General features: G+C 38.1%; 1 protein-coding gene across 1 annotated transcript in view; it reads left to right on the forward strand.

Annotated features, from left to right (window-relative positions):
* CAMK4 (calcium/calmodulin dependent protein kinase IV) overlaps window positions 1–24,013 on the forward strand; it is a 138,579-nt gene that overhangs the window by 65,842 nt on the left and 48,724 nt on the right. Inside the window, exons 3-4 of the mRNA XM_041467198.1 lie at window positions 12,552–12,614; window positions 13,147–13,229. Of these exons, the coding sequence (XP_041323132.1) occupies window positions 12,552–12,614; window positions 13,147–13,229 (146 nt within the window). The remainder of the gene's footprint in view (window positions 1–12,551; window positions 12,615–13,146; window positions 13,230–24,013) is intronic.

Raw genomic sequence — 24,013 nt, forward strand, 5'->3', positions numbered from 1 at the left:
CCTGGCTTTCTCATTTTTCTTCATCCATGTCATCATCTCATATGGATATACATAGGCAGTTCACACTCTCATGTTTTTACAGGGACACAAAAAAAAATTGAGTCAAAATTACTTTGAATAAAGAAATAAGGCAGTAAAACTTTGAGTTTTCCACTCCTTGTTTTCAGTTTTCACTCATGTAAGGGGAGTCTGGCTTCCATTTTCTGATTCAGTACAATCCAAAAAAAATGAGTTTTGAGTAGAAGTACATCAAATGCATAGTGTCTAAAGTAGGACAAAGAAGTTCACTTTGTGAACTTCTTTGGGCAGAAGATGTTAGCAATAGACTTTTGCTCTAGAAGCTATGAAATCAGGCACTTGTCAATGCAGGTGGAAATTTAACTGAAAAATAAATTTGTTAGGAATTTTAGTCCTTGCAAAGAAAGAAACAAACAACAACAAAAAAAAGGTTGTGTCAGGACAATTTTTCGGAAAGGAAAAAAAATCCCCTTCTACTATTGTAAAAACCTGCCCTATGTACATTAATTTATTTAAAATCTGCAGTACATAGTATTGTATTTTTTTCTGTAGTGCAGGTATTGTGTAAAAATCTCTTAATATAGAATAACATCTTTTTCTGTGACCGTTTAGTTTGAATTGCTGTGTTATTCCTAAGTCAGAACTTTGGTTAAGGTTTTAAGAATTGACAGTATGTCTTATATTTCCTTCTTCCTTACCTAATTTATAGGTACTCAGAATCAGTAATTTCTGGTCTTCTCAGCTTATTTTTCAGAAATACAAATATCATCTAATAAAAAGAGAAAAATATAAAGCTCAACTTGAAACTCAGCCTACACTATACATTGCACTGTTGAACAAGTACTTCTGAGTGATAATATCCTTTAGGTGATAAATTCAGTCAAAAACCCCAAACCCCAAAAAATTACACGTTTGGCTTTTAATTGCTTGATAGGAACTCTTTGAGAAATTATCTCAGCCACAGGTATTCTTCTACCAACCTATCCATGCACATTTTGCTCCTTTTCTGTTGCAGTGAATTGTCTTCTCCATGCTTTACCCAAGCTTGAGGAACCTCTATGCCTGGGGTGAACGTAAATATGGAGAGCTAAGATGAGGAGTAGAACCAGAAACTCTTACTCTGTGAGGCTGTGTTTAGTGCCACACAATCCTACAAAGGGATGGCATTTCTGAACAGTGGTGCAGAAGTAAATATTAAGCTATCCTGAGACTATACCCCTCCTCTTCGGAAACCTTTCATTATTTGCAGACTGTTGATGGAGCAGAGGAGGCTGGGTTTCTGCATAAGTGGTGAGTCTGTGAAGCTTGTGCTCTGGCTCTCTGAAGGTATTTCTCCTCTGCATTTTAGGAAGTTTTTGTTTTTAGATTTTATGGTGTGATGCTATCATCACAGGTATTACAGCTATTCTTTTGGGGGAGAGAGATTCTAAGCTGCAGAGTAATGAATTAAGGGGAAACTGTTTGCACTAAAATACGAAGAGGGCAGAAGATAAGAAATTATAGTGCTTTCTGCAGTGCTAGCAGTTCAGGTGTTGGAATAAATAATGAACATTTTATGACTTAAAATGTGTCATCCTGTGCTTATTATTCTGAAGCTGAGTTCTCTGTAGCCTCTCAGAGAGGCAAATCTAATTGAGATCTGTAGAAGAGAGGATTTATTTTACCAAGGATTCTGTAATCAGCATGTTCTTACTTGACAAACTGGCTTATTTCCAGATAAAATATATGCTTTTAGCTGTGGTCTTCATTTATGTATGTCTTTTAAAAGAAAGACTAACAATATGTAGGGAGGAATGAAAAAGCGAGTTGGAAATTAACACAGAAGCTGTATAAGCACCGCAATCGGAGGGCTCTAATACAGGGGCTTCTTTGAGAAATCAGGAAGGCAGCACCTTAGTCTGATTTCCTTGAGATACATCACCTGACCAGAGGATCTATCAAGACTAGAATTATGGTTAATACAAATTTCTAAGCTGAATGTTGTGACAGTTGACAGCTGCAGCACTGGTGTGTGTGAGTGAGGCTTGTGACAAGTTTTTGTTAAACCAAACTTGATCTCTAATCAGGTCACTGTAAAAGGGCTTTCTTAAGAAAAAGCCCCAAACAAAACAACCCCAAAAGACCCATCCCCCTCCAACAAATGTACATACATTTGTTGGAGGGGGATACATCAGCTAAATACAAACTCTGAATACATCAGCTAAATACAAACTCTGAATAAATAAATAAAACCTAATAACTTGTTTTCAAACAAATGTGAAAACCCCATCCCACTTACTTTGTTATTCTTCTCCCTTCATTTTATGCAATCTTCAAATACTACTGCTCATTTCCAAAAAGCTATTCCATTACACTTTACATATACTTAACAAACAGATGTTTCAAACTCCACCTGAGTATGTCTTCAGTAGATACAGTTGAAAAGAGCTGAAAGCATTTCCAGAAATAACAAGAAATAGCATTAATAAGGTTATTATTTTGTACTTCAGTCCTGTGAGATCCCAGTCTCTTTCTTTTACAATTTGTTGGAGACAATCCTGATTTCAAATTTTTGTTAGAATTGCAACTATTACATGATATGTTAACTTGTGAGGACTTCTAAGCAGCACTCTCACAAATATCAACCTGCAGAAATTTACATTTTTTTCTGCAAGATACATAACACTCATATAGGTTTTATGTCTTTGTAAAGTGATAAAAGTACAGCACTACAGCAAGAAATAGCATGAAAATAATTGTAGGTTTCTGGATTGAGTAGTAAACACAGTAGATACAGCATTTAAATGTAAAAATATAAGAAACTGCAAAGTCAAAAGAACATAGGATTTGAATGTAAAAATGTAAGAAAATATGAATCAAAATAACTCCATGATATGGCTTTCAAGAGTTTGTGGGAAAAGTCATAATTCCTCAAGATGAAAGCCCTAATTCCCAGAAATAAGAAGCCATCAATCTGTTAATCAGAAGTCCAGGAAAATTATTCACTTCACCATTATACCTAATTTCAGTTATTCTTTTTGGGTGATTACTGTGTTACAGCTGCACCACCACAATGAGAACATACATTAGCATTTCCATGTTTTATGGATGAGGACCACAGGAGATAGAGCTGTAAAGTATTTGTATCCAGGCAGCTGGTACCACAGTTCATAGCACATCAACAACTACCCTCTGTATCCTGTAGTTCACAGGTAAAATTTGTCCTCTCATCTCCACACCTATGGGTCTTCAGGGATTAAAGTTTTGGTTTTCTTTTTTTTTTTTTTTTTCTTTTCCCCCTTTCTAGGTGTTTTTTTTTTGTTTTTTGGGGGTTTTTTGTTTGTTTGTTTTTTGTGATTTTTTTTGTTGTTGTTTCTTTTTTTAAAATATATATCAAAATTGCACCCAAATCACACAGTAGGCACCCGAGGTAGGTTTTAGGTCAGGTATTATGTGATTTGCCAAATCTGCATGTGACTTCACTGGACATAAATTCTCCTGAAATTCAAATATTCACCTGTTCTGGTTCAGGTTTACATAGCTTAAAATTGTCCCCTTTCAGGACCTCCGCCATTTACTCTTAAATTGTATGAAGCATCAGGGAGCACAGGATCAGATATGAAAGGCACCCTGTGGCTCTTTGTGCACTGAATTCATGGGTTGACGTGACCTCTTGGGGAGGGAAGTCACTGCATATCCTTTCTGCTCTCAACCTGCTCAGTCACTTGTCCTTTTTCCCCAGCACAACTCCTAGTTCTTGGCAGAGGAGGCAAGTTAACATGCTGCCATTAATGTAGCTGAGACATCCTCCATTGGGACTGGGGAGATGCAGGAACAAAAGCAGTCCTGTAAATTATAGTGTTATTTGTTGACACGTAGTGCTAACAAGAGAATCTCAGCTCACAGTTTCTAATCTAAGAAGCAAGCTCCCTAAATTAGTTACAAAGGCTTGCTTTCACGTCTGACTTTCTTTCTTAACCATCTCACCATTTCTACATGCTTTTCTGTATCATATTCCAATTGTATAAAATACTTCTCATTTTCGGTCCCTGAAAACCTTTGACATGGGATTTCTTCTCTATTTTCCTTTAAACCTCCACAGTTTTATTTGGTTATTCAGATTATAAGGTGTATAACCCATAAATCTGAAGCAGTTTTGGGGTCTATGTGTATGCAAGCATAGAATTACAGGTTCTGGATATTATCAAGCAACACAGAAATTGCTTCAGGACTCCTTGTTATCAGTGTTTGGGACTGAACTGCCTGAAAAATGGACTGGGATCCGGACATTGCAAGTCTTCTAGTACAGGGCTCATTTGAGCAACAGGCTGGGAGATCCAGGATGGTTCAGAAGAGGAAACATGCATGACTTAAGTGCACCTGACATTGTCATGCTTTTATCCCACGTGAAATATTTTGCATATAAACCAATCTCATTTGAGCTTCAGTGCCACTAGCTAAGTCTTCCCTGCCTGCTCATAAATGGCATGGTGCAGCATGTTGCCCCTTACAGGTTACTGTGAAGAAAATTAACTCCAGCCCAGACAAAACTGCTTCATTGATTACATGGAATTATTTGATATCTGTGATTGAGATTATAATATTAATCGCAGCCTTCATACACCAGACATTTATTGGGTAGCAGTGAACTCACAAGTTGAATTTAGAAAAAGATGGATAATAAGAGTAATAAGGACCAGCTTATTATTCATGTGAAATTTCTTAAGTAGCAGGAAGCATTGTACTTGGCTAATGATATAAGCAGATATAATTTATTCCAGATCTTTATTATGCAGCTGAGTGCTCCTGAGAATCTGGAGTGATTTTAAGGTAAAACATCAATGATAGGAAACATCCTATCACCAATTAACTCTCAATTTCTAATTTTTATGTGGCACTTTGTTTATTCAGAGGGATGGTGTGAATGTGAAGCCAAGATGTTTAATACTGGATGCATTACCCAGGATAAAAGCTGGATTAATAAATTTTGACTGAGAAGAGAGGAATTTTTTTGGATTTGTAACAGTTATAGGTTAAAAGCAAGAATATACAAGAAGATGGCAAGTACAAATTTATAAATAGAACCATAAATAGAACCATATTTTGACAAAAACAAAAGAAGTGCTTACCTTTGATTTACACATTGTTCTTGCATCTTAAAAGTGTCCTCCCCCACCCAGCTTTGGGAACAGTAACAATGGCAGTAACACACTATAAATAGTGAATCGCTGAAGTGAGCAATTCATGAATATCTAATAGGCTTCAATTTGTTTGCATAAATTGCTCAACAATTATCTAACATATTTGCAGAAATCTGTGTGTTAATGAGAGAGGAAAAGAAATAACAACCAAATTAGTCATATAGTTAGACCATAGCCTGTAATGAGGCTTATTCTACTGAAAATATAACTTGTTTTTTACTCTTATAAATAAATATAAACATCAATAAATATACAACATAAAATATATTGTTGCAAATGACCAGTGTTGTGCAAGCTGTAAGTGCCTCTGAATCCATCCATTCACCCTGTGGTGATGCCACCAAATTAATGTGGGTGAGTAACAGAACCCATTCCCTGTGGATCCTGTGTCTTTGAGGAATGTTACCTACATCTGGTCACCTTTACTACTGAAACCATGTATTTTAAGATGCAGGACCTGTTAATCTGATATGTCAGAGTGTGATTTGCTGTGCTGAAGTTTATACAGCCACATGAATTTTCTGTATCCATCTGATGGTTTCCCTGCAAATGTACTGTGCTTTTCCTCAGAAACAGTCGCGCTGCTTCTTCAATGGAACAATTTACTCTTAACAGATTAACAGTCCTATCTCATGAAGATAGATCAGTCTCTTTCAGCTTCTACAAACCCAGGTATTTGCAGGCAACAGCTACCAGACATTTAATCACCTGACAGGACAAATGAAGGCACATTGATGTAACCAGCATTATTCCCCTGCAGGTGTGTTCAGTCTGAGGAATATGCATCACTTTAAGGACTAGAGTTGCAAATTGGAAGCAGGGACATATGTGCAGAAAATAATTGCTCTAGTAGTGAATAGTGGGGTTTTTTTTTTCTTCATTAATAATACTAAATTACTTACATAGGGTAAAAATAAAAAACCTCAGTAACCCCCTGTTGTTGTTTAACCCCAGCTGGCTCCTAAGCCCCATGGAGCTGCTCCCTCACTCATCCCCAGCAGGATGGGGAGAAAATCAGAAGGGTAAAAGTGAGAAGACTCATGGGTTGAGATGCAGACAGTTTAATAGGCAAAGCAAAAGCTGTGCATATAAGCAAAGCAAAGTAAGAAATTCAATCACTGTGTTGCTTGGTCAGCCATCTCCAGGAAAACAAGGCTCTATCACCTAGAACAGTGACTTAGGAAGACTCTGAATTATCCCCCCACCCCTTTCCTTCTTGTCCCTCAGCTTTATGTCCTGAGAATGATGATACATGGTCTAGAGTATTCCTTTGGTCTTCTAGAGTCACCTGTCCTGGCTCTGTCTCCTCCCAATTCCTTGTGCACCCCCAACCTTTTCTGTGGTGTGCTGGAATGAGAAGCAGAAAAGGCCTTGGCGCAGTGCAAACCCCGTTCAGCAATAGTAAAAGCATCCCTGAATTATCCACACTATTTCTAGCACCAATCAAAGCCCAACCCTAGGCTAGCCACTGTGAAGAAAATAAACTCTATCCCAGCCAAACCAGCACACCTGTGCAGTGAAAACTCTGGGCTGAATTTTGGGAAGATACTACAGGGCTGTGCAGTTGCTGTTGTGCTTTATGGAGTTGTTTGTTGTTTATACTGGCTCTTTAGGGAGCCAGAATAGTCTGGCCAGCTTAAAATACAAAAAGATTATTTCAAAGTGTTTTGTTTTTAAGACAATATTAGTCCATTAGGGGTTCAAAGGTTGTTGCCGCACAATAGAGAGCTGCAGACCTTGCTGAAAAGGTCAAGCAATGTCCCACCAACAACAGCTACTAAAACATAGGAGGAATTCTTTACTTGAGAAACTGTTATTTTCATTCAAAAAATGTCATTCAATGAACAAATCATCTGAAGCAACTGTTAAATAAATGTCCTCGTGGGAACAATGATGTATCCTGTCATTCAGAAGGGTCAACTTTTTAAAACTCTGTTTTACCTACTGTCCACTGCCATGCTGATTACTGAATCACATCAGAGTAATTCAGAGAAGTGGGCTGAGTCTCATATGAGTCCCTATTTTCATTTGTCCTGGATCTTTCTGTCATACCACTTTTTGTAACCTCCATGATTCTTTATCACTTACGCTAAAGACTGACATCTCTATCTTGCATTGATACATAGATGAGATCAGATGATTTCAATACAGTCCGTCTTTATAAAGATGTAAAAACACATTCAGAAGTCTTCTTTAAAGTGTTTTATCCTTGAAGTCTTGACTGAAAATTTTGTGAGAAGATAGTCTATGTATTAACTGGGTAGAAACTGGAATTCCTCTCATTCAGGACATTCTGAAATTGAAACACAAGACCTTAAACTGCATAGAAAATATTTTCTTTGAACATTTTTCTTGTGAAGATTTATTTAAATTCAAGCCTATTTATTTTTTCTTCAAATCTCTCAGGAGACCCTGGGTAACCCATCACTCCTGTGTTTAGTTGTGACAGTTGGGAGCAGACCTTTTAGACTACCAGGGAATGACAAGTCTGCTTGTTGTAGCCTATGTCTGTACAAGTTTTAATATTTCAGCCTAACTGTGAGAGGGCAAAATAATGGCAAAATTATAAATGGTAATGTGGAATTGATGCCATAAAATATAGAAAGGTTTAGGCTTCAGAGCAGTTACTGTATGAGCAAATAAAACTTTGTTACTTGGAAGCACTTTTAATAGTGTATTGTCAAGCTAATAATGCTGTGATTCCTGTAAGTGCAGAGAAGTACATGGTCAGGGCCTGACCTGCTGGTTTAATAAATAAATAATTGCTCATATTAGAGGTGTTCATGTGAGTCAAGAAGTGGGATATTAATTAAGGAGCTGTGCAGAGCTGATGTGAACAGACTCCCTGAGGTGGGCAGTGCTGTGAAGCTCTTCAAGAGATGTTTTGCATTGATTTCTTCACAGCCATTGCCTGGGCACAGTGTTTTCACTGCATGGGGGTCACACCTGGGCAAATATGCCCCTTTGCCTCCACAGTGCCCAGGGGAAGGAGAACAGAAGAGACTGAACTTGCAGGATGAGGAATGTGCTTTTCCTCTTGGTCTCTACTAAGTTTGAGGGTACAGAGAACATCCATTGGCAGCCTTTTTTTAGGGTGGTACTATATTACAAAGCAGCTGGATTAATCTATGTAAAGTGGTGGTTCATTTTATCTAGTTTCATTTAATTCACACAGGAGCAACACTTTTACATTTTGGTGGTTTTTAGCATTACTCCATCTCACCATCCTGGGGCATGGAAACGTGGAAGAATCTCAGTTTTCATTATGGAATTTTCCATTCCTATCTCTTGTCAAAATAATCTGAAATTCAAAAATAAGAAGTACACTGAATATAAATCTAGTGCTACTTTTCTGCATGACCAGTATGAAATTTCAAAGACAGGGTAATTGCTGACACATATCTATAAAAGACATAAATACATAATCCTACTGAAGTGAAATAACTGGAGGGACAAATACTAGGAATTATCCAGGAACAATCACACTTTTAATGTAAATGCTTTGTTATAAATTAAGGAATCAGCTTTCCTAGATTGCCTCTTGCTCCCAAGTTCAGGCTTTTAGATCTTTGCTGCTGCAGGTTCTTTATCTAGTTAGATTAAAGTCAGCATGCAGATGCTTTTCTGTGCTACAGTCATAGCTCCTGGATTGCTTGCTAGAGTTTACTGAGGAGTGCTGGAAGCCACAGCACCAGGCAGTGGCTGTACAGCACCTACAAGCAGTTCTTGCAAATTTCCTGCCTTTCAGCGCTCCATGTGCCTCCACAGGTAAGCTGAGGAAACACATAGGTGTTGTGGGTTTTAATAATCACAGGCCATCTAACAACTTTGTTTGGGTTTTATTTTTTGGCCTATGACAGTGAAATCTTCAAGGGACAGTAAAATCTCAGGGTCAGTGAGGGGATGATAAATAACTGTTTTGCGTTTACTGCCAAATGATTTCTCTAACTGACATGGGTGTTCCACAGCAGGTTGTTGCTCTGAAGACCTATCACAACAAATACTTGATTACTTGCAATTTAAAGTTGCAAATACAGAAAATAAAGCTTAGTAAAATTGCACCAGTGTTAAAATCACCTGACCAGGCATTTGCACAGCCTGGTATTACAGAAGTAATGTTTTCCACACAGACTAAAGTAATCATTTAAGTAGAAATCAAGTTACACTGATGAAATACTTGACCAAAAGCATACTCTAGTCCATTTATCATAGATTAAAAGCAAAGAATAAAGGATAGAAGGAAAATTGCTCAACTAGTGGAACTGTGAAAGTTAGCATTTGATTGTTTTTTCACTTCACAGACCAGTTCTGCTGATCCCATTATTCTTGACTATAATACACTGAGACATATCTCACTGATGCTCCTGTGAGTAATGGTAATTTAAGGAAAGCTCAGATAGTTTTCAAGGACTGAACTGCCGATTTAAATTGCGTCCACAAAGGAGGAGACAAAATAAAGAATTTTGCAACCTCATTTTGATCCGTTATTACATACACACAAATCAGACTGCTGTATTTGATCTAGCCCAACATACTTAATTTGCCCAAACATTTGTGGTAATGGCATATTTTGATTAAATTATCTGAGGTTTAAAAATTGTTGCTATAGCAACATACACTCTCGAGTGAGATGCCTGACTCTCATCCTAGCAAATAATTTCTGTCAGGAAATTATTTGATAGGGTGATGATAGGAAAATTCAAAATAAGTAGTTGAATTGCTGATATTCCTGCCCAAACTAAAAATAAGCCAGGTTTGGCCCTGATATAAGTAGGTACCTTTTATTTTGGTAGGAACTGAACAAGGTAAGTGTTAACATAACTCTATCTGTACTTAGTGTAGGAGAAGGTAAGAAAATAAAAGTGATAAAACAGCCTGTCTGTAATGAAATGTCATGACTAAATATGTCCCTGTTTTTACTCTGGAACATTTCATATCACCTATACATGCCCATTTCTGTAGTAAAATCTATCCCAATAGACATTACATATAAATATGTAACACTCCTAAGTGTTTCTCTGCAGCATATTTGCCATTGCGTCTTATCATCCTGAATTTTGAGGTACCTTTTCCTCATACCATCATCTGAGAAAGTGTGAAAGTTTTCTGTTGTGTGTCAGGTCTCACACTTGATCAGAGAGGAACTCACCTACAGTTTGAGAGTAAATGTGTATGAAACCAAACACCTAAAACTAAGTCTTAGTCCATGTTTTGACTTAATTAAGTGAGAGGCAAGGTGAGAAGAGGCCTCTGTACTTTCTCACTTGTAACTACTCAGTGCCAAAAGAAGTCCTCCTTAGATTTTGGGCAGCCTTTTCTATGCTTGCTCCCAGGTATGCTTGGTGCCCAAACATTTTGAAAACTGCAGGAAATAGACTGTGAGTTGCTCAGTCTGTAGCAGTGCCTTTGGATAAGGTAATTTTTTCAGTCTGAACTGCTCTGCTGGGGATATCACTGTCCATGCACAATTGTACATTAATTTTTCTGAGGTGCAAAGCATGTGGGAACGGTCACAGTGTGTAAATCATCAAAAGCCCTTTGTTGCCCAACAGTGACCTTTGGAGGCCTTTGCTGCATGTTTGCACTCACTGAAGTATCCCCAATTTATGCCAAGGACATGTTAAAACTGAGCAAGACCACAGGCTGGTGCTAGCAGCATTTTAGGAAAAGTTCACGGCAGCCTGTCTTCAAACCTGCTGCTCAGTGTTTATGTAGCAGGAAAAGAAATTTGTTAATTGCATTTGGAGTAGACAGCAAAAACATTTATAAAGCGTGCATTGGTCACAAGCTTAAAGGGTCCTGGGTTTGATCCCAGAGCAAGTGTTTATCCTTGAAGATTTTGTTATTGGCCGTATGGGTTACCTTCAATTAGATGTTCAGGTAATGCAATATTTCATTCCTTTTCAATGTTTAATTTCTTTTCCTTCTTACATGCACTGAATTTGTTCAAAGTTGGTTTTTCTTGCTTCATTTTGCTTCCCGGCAGAGGCATTAAAGAGATTGAATGTCCGTAAGTTTTAAGAAAGCCCTGAGGACTCTAGTTCTCTACTCATTTACACCACTGTGGCATTACTAAGCTGGAATTGTCCCTGATTAACACAAGGAGAGAATCAAATTCTGCCTATCCAGTAGTTCTGAATGCAATGGATACTTGGATTTTGTTGATGCTGGAAAAAAATTAATTACTGAGAAGTAGCTCTCTTCTTTCAGGTAATAAAAAACCCTCATTTGTCTTCCTCACTAAGAATTTGAAGGTAATTTTATGTCCTCCTTAAAGGTTTATATATTATGACTGCCATTCATTTCCCATCTGATGTAAAAAGCCAAAACCAGAATTTGACTTTGATAAAAAGCCTTCACAAAAAAAAAAAAAAAAAAAAAAAAAAAAAAAAAAAGCAGCACAAGTCCCTCTCAAAATGTTCTGCTTGACACCATGTATGGCATCTATTTTGAACCACAGCGATTTGTTGACTCATTCATTTCAGAACCCCCTGAGACCTCAATGTAGGACTTCTCTAGGGTTTGGAAGAATATTTGCAAATCAGGTAGTTTCCTCATAAGTGTATTAATTGCCTTGGAAACATAAAAGCATTCATAATTTATTTACAAACATTTTCCACTCTTGCTTGCTTAAGCATTCTAGTTCCAGAAGAGCTGCAGTTTGCTTTCCTGAACAAAATACTCCCTAGCTCCACACTTCTTGTGAGAAATGACTGATGACCCCCAAGAACATAAGTTGTGATTGTTGAAGACTACAGTTTGAAAAGGGAAGGGGTAATCTTCACAGAGGTTTAACCAATAATTTGAATTAATAGATCATTCTGTCAGAGATAGTTGAAGCAAACTGAGGTTAAACCTTATACTCTGTGGCTGGAGGTGTTTGGTCTTTGCACCACTTTTTTGTTCTAAGCAGTAAGTTACACTACTTTGATGAGCACATCCTTCATGCAGAAATCTTTTCCAGCACAGCTGCTGGACAGTGTGTCAAAAGAAAGCTAGCATAAACTCAACAAACATAAGTAGCAATAGACAAGGTCAGAACTTGAGTAAAAATAGGAATTTTTTCACCTTTTTCAGATATCTTTCCTGTATTGTACTTCTTGTGTGACTTACATGTATATTTGTAATGTTTTGCTGGGACATTTGCTGGACATTTCTCTGTTATAGTATCCATCTTGTGTTAGTGGAAAATTTCTCTTTCCAGTATGCTTGACTTGTATGTCTCACATTACCTTACTCTTCTGGGAGATCTGGAAGTGCTATTCATACATAGCATCCTGTGATTCATCCAGAAGTTTCTATGCTGAACATGGAAATAATTTTTTCCCTTTTTCCCTCCCCACTTTTAACCAGATAGACAAGAAAATTGTCCGCACTGAAATTGGAGTTCTCCTTCGCCTTTCGCATCCTAACATTGTAAGTTTAGCCATGTTATTCCACTCAACATTTCTTTCCTTGTTTTCAAACTCTGTTTGTAAGAGATGACTATTGTGGTTCACCAGTCTGTAGAGACCTGGATTAAAGTTCCGGGCTCTCTTAGTGGGCATGCTAGCAGTTTTTTATGAACATCTGTTGAGTTATACTTCCATTTTAAGATAAAACAATGATGTTCTTACAGAGTGAGTGAGAAACTCTGTGAAAGAAGTTCTGCAAATGAAAGTAGAAGTTGGTGTTTTCAGTCCTGGGAGACTTAAAGACCAAAAGGTCCTACTTTTTGGTTTCTCTGAGAGATTGGCAGATGGCCTCTTAAATTCCTGTATTTCACAGAGGTTACTGAGGTACGAGAATAACCAAAAGAGTACAAAAAAAGAAAAAAAGCTAGCAAAAAAAACTGGGAGAGAACCAGGTAACTCTCCCGGCTGTGTTCTGTGTTCTACTGTTGACCTTCAGAAGTGCTCTGCAAGGAGACAAACAAGCAAAAGAAATACTTTCTGCATTCTTTTACCAGATAAAACTGAAGGAGATATTTGAGACCCCTACAGAAATCAGTCTTGTTCTGGAACTGGTCACTGGTGGAGAATTATTTGACAGGTAAGTTACCTGTACATACTCTTCCAGCACCTTCCTTCCCCAAGGAGGTTAGAGTTCAAATTTCTTCTCTGTATGTAAACCCTGTGTTAGTAATTACTGGAATTGCTTTACCAGCATTCACATGAATAAATATCTGCAGCAAATATCCTAAAAGTGCCTTTGGAAATGTAATTGCCATGAGACTTTTTGGGAAATATCGGGGTTCACTGTTATTTGTCTCTGCCCCGATATGGGAAAAGTGGTTCTGGGTGGCCGCACTTTTGAAGGACGAGTCTGGACTCTCAGGTTTTTTGGTCTTCAATCTTGTTTATTAATTCTTATCTACAATATTTTCTCTTTGCCCAGCCGAGGTCTGTTCAGCAGGACAGCCAAGTGCACTTTCCCCCCCTCTCAAACTGGTGCTATCTTTTATACTAAAAACTACGTATACCATGTTTACAGTTATGTTCCAATACCTATCACCTATGTTAGACAGTGACTTTCCACGCTAAACCAATCTATGAATGCCAGCATTATCCTGAACATGGATGCCAGGGAGAAGAAAGAAGAAGGACAGGGCACGCCCAAATCCCTCCATCTTGGAACCCCTGACCCCCATGTACAGAGTTCCAAATCCCCCTGTACAAGGTCCAAAACCCACCTGTACAGTGCTCCAAAATTTTTTCCTCCACCCTGTGATTGCTACTGCTATGCTACTTAAACTTTTTGTGACCTGTAATTCTTCATACAAAGTTGGTAATTTCCTCCATGGGTTGAGATCAAATTTCCAGGTGTCTTTGGCTTCCTACCAGGGTCTCTGAGCCCCTGCCAGGGCTTTGAGCCATCCAGAGCATCCAGAGAGATGTCCTGAGTTCCAACAGGAAAAAAAAAATAATTGAAAATGGAGGAATTGGCCAGTAAATGTTGAAGAAAGGTGCTCAGCACACACACAGCATTGAGTGTGTTAGAGCAGACAAAAGATGGGAAAAACTGGCAAAATCTCATTGACAGGTCATCATAAAACAGATTAGATGGCAATCAGCCTGCCAGGAGGATACTGTTATATCAAATAAAAATTTTGTAAGCAGACTAACAGGAAAGATATTCTCTTTGGTATTCACTGTGTTTATCAAACATCTGGTTTTGCTACAAAGGTTCTTCAAGACAGCTGTTGAGTTCTGAAGGTTTTACTCATGAGGCTGCACATGCTTCTGGAGTAAATGCATATGCCTAAAGTGAGATGATTCTGTAATAGTGTTGGGATGATATTTTATTGGTAGGGATTTGGGTTTTTTAGAGCAAGAGAGGATAAAGAAAGCATTTTATACTGGTTTGAGTAAATGAGTTAATTTACTGGTGTTAGTGATTTCAAGCTCACATAAAGACAGGTTATTTGATATTCCTTGTTCTGTAATTAAAGTTTAGTATCATAGAGGAATATTACAAAAATACACATCAAATATTCAGTCTGAAAGTATCTGCCACTTGAAAAAACAAAAGCATACTTGTTTTTTTATGCCATGGTCATACCTTCAGCTTGACAGGAACTATTTCTAAACAAGAACAACAAAAGCAACTGCTCCTATGACTCCTAAGTTCAACAGAAGAAGGATGATTACTCTCTCAGTACTGAACCAGAAGAATGAGGAAAGACATGCTGCAAATTAAAGTACCAGTGGGGTCCCAGTCTTGAGCTGGAGACGACCCTGGTCAAAGTGCATTACCTTTCATGTAGCCCTTTATATATCCACATGGATTTCAGATTAGGTCTTTTTCAGGGGGGCTGGATACTCTACAGGAGCGTTTGATGAGATCTTGCAAATGCAAAACACAAAAAATCCAGTGAAGCAGCTGGTTCCTGAGCAGCAACCATCTGTCTGGCGGAAGAACTGAAGAGAAAAGATTTCATGGGATCCAGGATGGGCAACTGCATTATTTGGTGAAACCTTGATTTAATATACTGACAGTTTCAACATTCTCTAATCTATACTTGTTAGTGACTATGGGATTTGAACTGTCCGATTGATCTTTTCAAAAAGATTGGATGCTTGATCCAGTAATTTGGATAGCTGGGACCAGCTGTGTGGCATTCTGACTAGAAGCAAAATCACTCAGTAGAATTGCAGAGCCCCCTTGTGATGCTATAGGTGAGTACCGATACTGTGGAGATCTGAACTCTGCATCCTCCTTTGCCCCATGCACAACAGAACTGGAAATTTTGTCAATACAGACCTCTGTGATTTGGAAAAAGAACCAACAAGCAATGAAACAAAAAAACATATTAAATTGTTTTCAGCTCTTAAGCTAGGAATATTACTTCACTCTTCAACCTTAAACTAAAAATAATTAAGCAGAAATATGCAGCCAAGATGTTTTGCATTAGTGACTCCAGTTAAATATTAGCTGTTTCTCCTCTTTAAGCTGGGCTAAAGGATTAGTACTTGCATTGTTCTGTACAATGGCTGCCCTCTGAGTTTTAGGGAGGGTAAATTTAGGTTTCTGCCTTAGGGCAGATTCCCCTCTCATGAGTAATCTTTTCCTTACATCTTTTTATTATGCATGAAGGAAATGTTATGACTGACAGAGAGACCTTGTGCATGCCTTTTTCTGTGCTTATATGATTCCCATCGCAGGAGAAAGACAATGACCTCGAATATCTCCTCCTGAGCAGAAGAGCTGTGTCAGATGTGGAGGGACAGCTGTGACCAGGTCTTGAGATCCACCCCATGGTTGTCCTCAAGGTGGGACCCTGTGTGGACAAGCAGGACCCTAGTGTGGCCTGGCACCACCTCCAGGGTGTGGAATACCTTATGTTCCTTATTTGTAAACCACCGCCCCTACACAGACAGCAAAGCAACTTTTGTACTCTGGAGGAGTTACTCTTATCCCTCTTTCTAATCAGCTGTCAGCAAATGACACAGCTGGGCCTGTTACAAAAGCAGTGCTGCCCTCCTGGCTGCAAACATCTTAATTTCTGTTACTGCTAAATCTTGTAAAATGCTGCTACTTTTTGTATCAACTGTTTTATTGCTCCAATTTTCTCCCATCCCAGATGTCCATTCTTCTTCTGAATAGTATTTGAGCTGCAAAAGAGTAAGTTCTTCCATGTAAACATCCCTCTTATCATGAAGATGATTTTATAAATATCCAAGATCCAATTAGTCTTCTAGAATCCTATTAGCATTGTTGATGTGCCGCTGGTTTCATGCCATTCTAACTAAAAGTTCTGGATAATGAAATGATTGTTTTCTTTCACCATATTTAACATTACTGTCAAATCATCCACGTTATTGCTAAAATGAACTGTCATTATGACAATTTTTCAATTGTGTTACCTAAAGGGAGACAAATGCAAAGTAATATATCAGTTTGACACCTGAGTTAATACAGTTCAAATCAGATTGATTTTGGCTGTATTTTTAAAAAGAAAACTGTTTCTCAGACTTCATAAATCACGTTGTGGGTCATACCCTACGTACCACTCCAAATACAAACTCAAAACTGGAGATGTTTGTGTAAATTAGAATATTTATTGCCAACGTACATGATGATTTTTACCAACCAGCAAATGAGAAGTGACAAAGAGCCTATGGCAAAGAATGACAAAGAAAGTGGCAGACTGGTGGAGGAATTTACCAGAATAGAGAGAAAAATGCAGCAGGTCTAAATTAACTGGTATTAAAGTTCTTTATAGGTGCTGCATCTCCAGCTTAGTGCTGGGACATATTTCTCACATTTGCTTGGCCCTGCTCTTCATTTCTGCATGTCTAAAACAGACAGGCATGGTTGAAGTGCATTTAAACTGGCAGTTTTTGACAGAGCCCCGAGGGACAATCTTCTGATAAGGCTCTGCGTTCCAGTAATGGTAAGCCCAAAAGCACAATCTGATATCTTGTCTTTTATGGGCTACCTTTTGTTCAAGTTGGGGTTTTTTGCATTCAGATTTTATTCATATCTATTGTCTTCCAGCTGTATCACCAGTATATCTCTTTTTCAAATATGAATTTCAGCAAAAAAATTCAACTCTACTTTAACTTCTTTTTAATCAGAATACCTGCAGGTTGCTAAGAATAGTTTTGGTTTTTTCCACTTCGGATACAAATGTCAATCCATATATTCGTGTTTTCACTTTGGCATCTTGACCATAGGCTTTTCTGTTTCTTCTTTCATGTTATTATTGAGTGCACCAAACAATGTCTAAAAATAGCACTTGCAGCTGACAGTCTCTTGACTCACTTCCATTTCAAGTTTCATGTAATTTCCTGTGATCTGTGGGTTCAAATACATGTTCTCTTCTTTTATATAGTATACATTAACAAAAATATTAATTATTCTAAATAAGTTGACTTGTTAAGAGGTGTGAGAATGATTGCTTCTTATGGATAAAATACAGCAAAGCTTTCCCAGGATTTAGGAGCACCTTTCTGTTTATGCTTTTGGAAACTAAAATTGCTAAGGGAGGTCAAAAATATTTAAGGAATTAATCAGTCACTAAAGTGAGAGTCTTTTATGAGGTAGTGTCAGAATAGCACCTTCTGTTTGCTTCAGTGCCCTGATCTCATTATGTCATGGCAGTTTGTCTGTCTTCTGAACAGGGGTTGGAGAAGTACTTTAGACTCCCTGCTTCATGGGACCGTGTTACAGATCCCTCACTCAGGACTGGCAAAAAATAGAAAGAGGTTGGTGACTTGACTACACCAACTATGCCTGTTCTCTGAAGCTGGAGTCAAGATACAGAACTCTGATAACAAAGTGCTCTTTGATATCTTAGTAACTCATTTAGTTTCTCTTGAATTTAGCTTCAGTAATGATAAAACCAAGTAATTTCAGAATAAAGACGTGCATTAATGCTCATTTGTAGTCTTTCCAATGTAATTTGGTATTTTGTTCTCATACAGAGCTGTAATAATGCTTTTACACCTTTTTTTTTGGTGGTCAGTGCCTAATTTTCTGTTACTCTGGAAACTGGGAAAGCCCTTTGTAAATTGCACGTATCAGTGCCTGTGAAGCTCTTTATTTTGGTAGATATTTTTAATACAGAAGGTTCTTGAGATTATAGCTCCTCTGACAGATGTATTCACAGTTTTCTACCACAGCTTCAGCATTATAATATAGATATACATTGTCTGTATGGCAGACAAACTAGGTGAGTTAAATTAATCTGCTAAACTAATTAGAAAGTTGATTGAGGCTTAGCTGAATTCCTTAGTTATTAACAAATTTCAGCTTCTTATTTGATTGAAATGCAGACAGGTTTTGACAGTGTTGAGGTATATATACCTACAGACTATATAACTGTACTTTACATATATATGTACATACAGAAAGTCCCTGACTGACCCAAGTGTATTGATGTGTCTTTGCATTGATTCAACACCTCTCCCGGATTTATAAAATAATTTAAAATGTGTACGCTTTGTACATTTTTGATTTAATTGCTTTTTTGCTATGGACATTATGACAAGAGTGTAAAGTGAAGTAAAAATATTTTAGGAAGAAGTACAGTTTTCCTAAATATTCAGACCACTGAAATGCTTTTCCTAGATGATAATTAAGGAGATTTTTAATGAAAGCCTGGAAAGCAAATATGTTTTAGGTAGTGTACTTCTCAGTTCAATGTTAACTTTTAGTCACAATTGCAAGGAATGTGTCACAGACCTGTGCACTATAAGAGGTGCCAGGGCCACAAAAGAAGGTCTGGAAGAACTGAACCTGAAATAATCCTGAACTGAATAATGATAATGTGAATGTTCCTGGGAATTGTGACATAGAGGAATATAAGCACAGTCTGAGTTTTGCAAGCTGTGCCCAGTTCCAGCGTTTGATGGTTAGCTGTTCACTCTTGCTGGGAAGTAGGCGATGTTCCAGAGTGAGCTCCAGGGCAACTTGTTTAAAATGTCATGGCAGCTACAGCTGCTCTGGTTTGGCATGGAGGGGTGGAGTGGCTAGATGGGTCACCTGAACTCGGGTAGGATCTTTCCACCACCCTTGGGCATCCATGTTTTGGCTTTTGTTTCTTAAATACCTTTGTAGTCTTATGTGTAAGCTATTCCAGTGACTCTCCAGACTGGTAATTATATTCAGTGTCAATATTAGGAAAAACTTTTCTTCTGTAAATTCAGCCAGTATTTGTTTGCCTTGTCCCCAGTAGGTAGAGAGATCGTGATTACTTTATTCTTTAAAGCAAATTTTATAGAAAGCTCGCATGCAGAGGATTGTGAAAGACTCTCTTTTCTTTGCCGCTGCAATCTTTTGTCCCCCATTATGTTTTCTATGTTTCAGTTTCTGTCTATTGAAAATCCTCCCCATTCCTACATCTTTCCCATATCATGGGACCCCTAACTAGTCAGAGAAACCCAATTAAAGCCCCAGCACTTGTTGTCAGGCAGCTTCATTGGTGCCTTCAGTGCTGCTCTTTTCCCCTCCCCAGGCCACTGTCTCTTTTGTAAGCCTTCAGGGATTTCTCTCTTCACCCCCTCTCAGCAGGCAGGAGTTGTGACGTGCTTTAGTAATTCCCTTTGCTGTATTGCCTCACATAGCCCGTTACACAGAAACTTTTGAGAGGGGAAGCTTGCAGCCAGTTCATGAGCACTGTGGCTTCACGACTTCTAGAAGCAAAGACTATTATTTTTAAAAATATCTTCTGAGTTCAAGCTCCTGAAACGTGAACTTGTCTAATTCTGTGGGTGCAATAGTAAAGCTGAGTTGGAAGTAGAAAGTTAAAGAGGGGGAAACAAATCCTAGTATGAGCTATAAGAAATATGTAATCTTTCTCTAAATTCTCCTGCATGCCACATTTATCAGAGAATGAGTCTTGCATAATAACAATGGAGGAAAAATAGTTTTCCTGAATGACTGCAGTGCTGAATTTCATTTCTAAACACAGTACTGAAGAAAAACTTCTAGTTTGTTTCACAGGGAATCAGATCCAAACCCAGGTCAGTATATCCCATTATCTTTTTTTCAGATGACAGACTGGCAGTTTGAGTCATTAGAGACAGTAACAGCTAGTCTGCTCTGGAGTATGAACATGGTTGTAGAATAAGGGAGATTCTGAATCAGAGCTACTTGTTAAAATATTTATTATTCCTCAATTTTGTGGTATGAAAAATGCATGCATATTTATGCAGGAAACCTTTTTTTTTAACTAAACAAATGCATCAGATCAACTAGGAATTGCAATCACCTCAATACAGACAAGAACGAATAGATCTGTGAATCATTCATTGAGAAAATGACCCTTGTGGAAACCATCTTGTTATTGAATAGAGTGATGTAATTTTCTTTTCCTGTTTCTGCTAGTTTTTAGTCTCACTTTATCTTGTAGAAATCTTCTAATTTCATTTTGAGTACAAGAATTTGCATAAGAATTGAGGAGTTGCAGGAAAAAAATCTCCATGACAACAAAAGTATTTTAGATAAATTAACATTTATTGTATAGAACCAAACAATTTTTTAAATGGTTAGCACATACTGGCATTGGAATAGAACTTGTATATGTCTCAAGCATTGTCTTGCCTGAGACTGTAGATGAAGTAGCATGACACAATCCACAGCTAAGATATGGCGCAAGGGTTTTGGGTAAAAGCCAGCTAGAAGCAGAATGAAAATTACCCTAGAAAGAGTCATGTCTTTTTTTAATGTCACAGTAGTTATAAAAGATGGTCTGCAAGGCACATACAGGCAATGCTTAAAGAAAGCAAAATAATGTTGGGAACTGATAAAGTATAATAATTTTTACTGTCTTAGATGGCCAAGTTGGTTTAGCAGGACTTTTGCAAGCCACATGATATGTTTCTAAATTCAGCTAATACTCAAATGCTACCAACTCCACATTTTGGAGAAATAGTATTTATAGCAGCAACATTAAATAATTGCTAAATATTGCAACTTTTAGAGTAACTGTTTAGATAATTAGCATAAAAATAAGTGCATTTGCTAATATGAATTAAGGTAAGAAAGCAACAGACTTTACCTGCTCACATTTTAGGCAAGACTGGAGGATGGGTGAGGTGGCCCACATGTGAGGGAAGCAGAGAAAAAAAGCTAAGAATAAGAGAACTAGCGCATATAGAGCATGGGGGAGGAGAAAATAAGTTTTTAAAATTGTAGAGGTTTCAAATTTTCTTGATCAGCAGGAGCCATGAGTGCATGTTGAGTTTAAAAATGCAGGAATATTCATTGTACCAATACCAATTCCAATACCAATGAAAAATAAAAGAGAAAGAGGCTTTGGTCTCAGGGACAGTGGTCTCAACTGGAAGTTTCAGGCATTGCCATAGTGAGAGGCCTGGAGTAGTTCTGTGGAGGGGGGAAGGGTGTTCACCTTTCCTCACTTTTAGCTGAGAGCTGTCACTATAACAACAGCAGCAGCAAACACTGACTGGGAATTTAAGGCACTGTCAGCCTTGCACAAAAGAGGTGTGTGCTGCCAGTGACTAGCCCAGTCTAGCATCCCCTGTCATTGGATGAGTCCTCTCCTTGCTCAAAGCAGGTTCCTGGGTGGTTTTGATTTCTTTTTCTACCAGTGCAGCTGTGCAAGCTCTGTTTCACTTGCTGGACTTGGAAATATTTCGCCCCCATTTTTGTTACTCTTTGAAAAATCAAACCCCAAACCTAGTCATTTCCTTCTTTGATGAAATGTTCACTTGGTTGTTCCTTTAGGAGACTGATTATTTTCACTTGCCTGATGTGCTTGTTGTTAATCCTCAGAAAAGTGTTCTAGCCAAGTGTAAAATTGTATATCAATATAATTTTAATACTCCTCTGAAAATTGATTCTAAAATGATGCATTGGGATTCCCCATCTCTTTCCTCCTTGATTTTCAGGTCCCATGTGTTTAGCCTAGCCAGACTGCCCTACCAGTAATAAAATTTTTCCCCTAATAAAATTTCTGCAGAGCAGGTGTGGCCACTACCTCCCTCTCCTTACTGGGATGGCCCACTGCTTTCCATGGCTTCACACAGATACAGTGAAGAAAAGCCCAGCAGCAGGAAGAATGTCCCAAAAGGAGTAAAATCCATTGCATATTTTCCCATATTACACTGGAGGCTGCAGGGATGGGGTGAATGCTGGTAGGAGTTTATTTATCTGCAGATGTAGATGCTCATGAAGACATGCAATATGGAAATACAATTAAAAAAATAGTAAGAGCTGCAATTCCATGGTACTGAGGCTACACTGAAAACTGTCTGCAAAACTAAAGAATTTATACTGCAAAAAAACTCCCAGTGCTCACAAGGGAACAGAAATGCTGGAAAGGCCAGTTGGAATCTTGCAAGGATTACTGCAAATTATGCAACACTTGAACACATACATGTGTTTGATGATGGAAGCTGCCAAAACATCAGTGTATGCCTCCCCACAAACACATTATGCCATTTCCACATGCTTGCTGGGCTGTGTGATGCTGGGGTGGTTTTCGCACTGCTAAATCTGTTATAACCCCATTACCTGTCAAGGCTCTTCCACCTCTGGGCAGCAGCAGCAGCTGAAAGAGCAAAATAACACAGATTTCTGTGGGGTGCCCAAGCCCTGCAGGCAGGCAGGGATGTGTCTCAGCACCATGGGACTCAGCCTTTTTCCAAAGGACATCTCCATCTCTGCTGGCACTGGGAGAGGGTGGTGAGCAGGGGCTCTGGGAAGTATTTCCCTGCTCTTCTATATAGAAGGAGGCAGATTTGTCTCAAATATGATGACATGCTTGGAAAGACAAGATTGAGTCAGGTGGTGCTTTGGGAGAGCTCTGGCTTGCTGTTCATCTAGTAGCCATTCTGCTAAATATGTGCCTTGATATATAAGAGTGTAAAAATTGGATCAGTATATGTCAATAAATGTGTATGCATAACCATGAAAAAGGGATCGTACACAAACAGGCACTGCATTTTTGCTCAGTCTAGAATGTCTCCATTTTGAAGTTCTTAAATTTCCTGGATGCTTGCAGCACCAAATTAAGTGTTTTTCCACCCACTTTTTCTGGTTTAAAGCAGTTCCCTGCTCTCTTCCTCATAGTTTTTCTCTCCAGCACCTTCTTGGCCTACCTGGCTTGTTCATCTGTGTATCAAAGAAAATATTTAATTAGTTCCTTATTGCTGCTCTTCCTATCTTTCTATCCTTTCAGCAAAGGCTTAATCTTCCTTCGCCCATGATTTTGTCAAATATCATCCTGTAAACTAGGTGTAAATAGTTGGGGTTTCCTTCAGTAATAGTGAAATAAGATATTTCTGCAGGTTTCCTTCCCATTATAGAAAAAAGGGCAATGAGTAATTGTTAATCTCCAGGCTGAATTTGAAAAATCCTTTTAAAGAAGACACATTGGTCTCAGGTAGGAGTCTTACTGGTACACCTACCATTTGTCTTATATAAACTATCTCAGGGAGGATGCAAAAAATAAATATGCAAATGATCCCCCAGCATTACTATATGACCTAAACTACAGGATAATCTTCTTTCAATACTCTTCCTTACTGCCTAATAGCCAGGTTATAGTCCTAAAGCAGTGTACCATTAGAAATAAATTTTCATCTTTAGAAAGAAATTTTCATCATTGCTGTCACAGAATATTAGGTTTTCTATTTACTATATTATTATTAATTAAGAGTAAGGTTTCTATTCTCAATAAGTCTGAATTCTAGAGTTCTGGAAAACTGGAAAGGTAATTGTTATGAATGAAAAATTGCGAGTGAGCCAATTTTTAATAAAAAGATGAAAGATAATTCTGTATGACATAATCTGTAATTGGCTAGTGCATATTGTTCACCCATAGCACTGGCAAGTGGATCCAGTGCATTGCACAATATTTCTAC

Source organism: Pyrgilauda ruficollis, unplaced genomic scaffold (assembly GCF_017590135.1).
Source record: "Pyrgilauda ruficollis isolate IOZ18807 unplaced genomic scaffold, ASM1759013v1 scaffold202, whole genome shotgun sequence".
Classification (NCBI taxonomy): domain Eukaryota; kingdom Metazoa; phylum Chordata; class Aves; order Passeriformes; family Passeridae; genus Pyrgilauda; species Pyrgilauda ruficollis.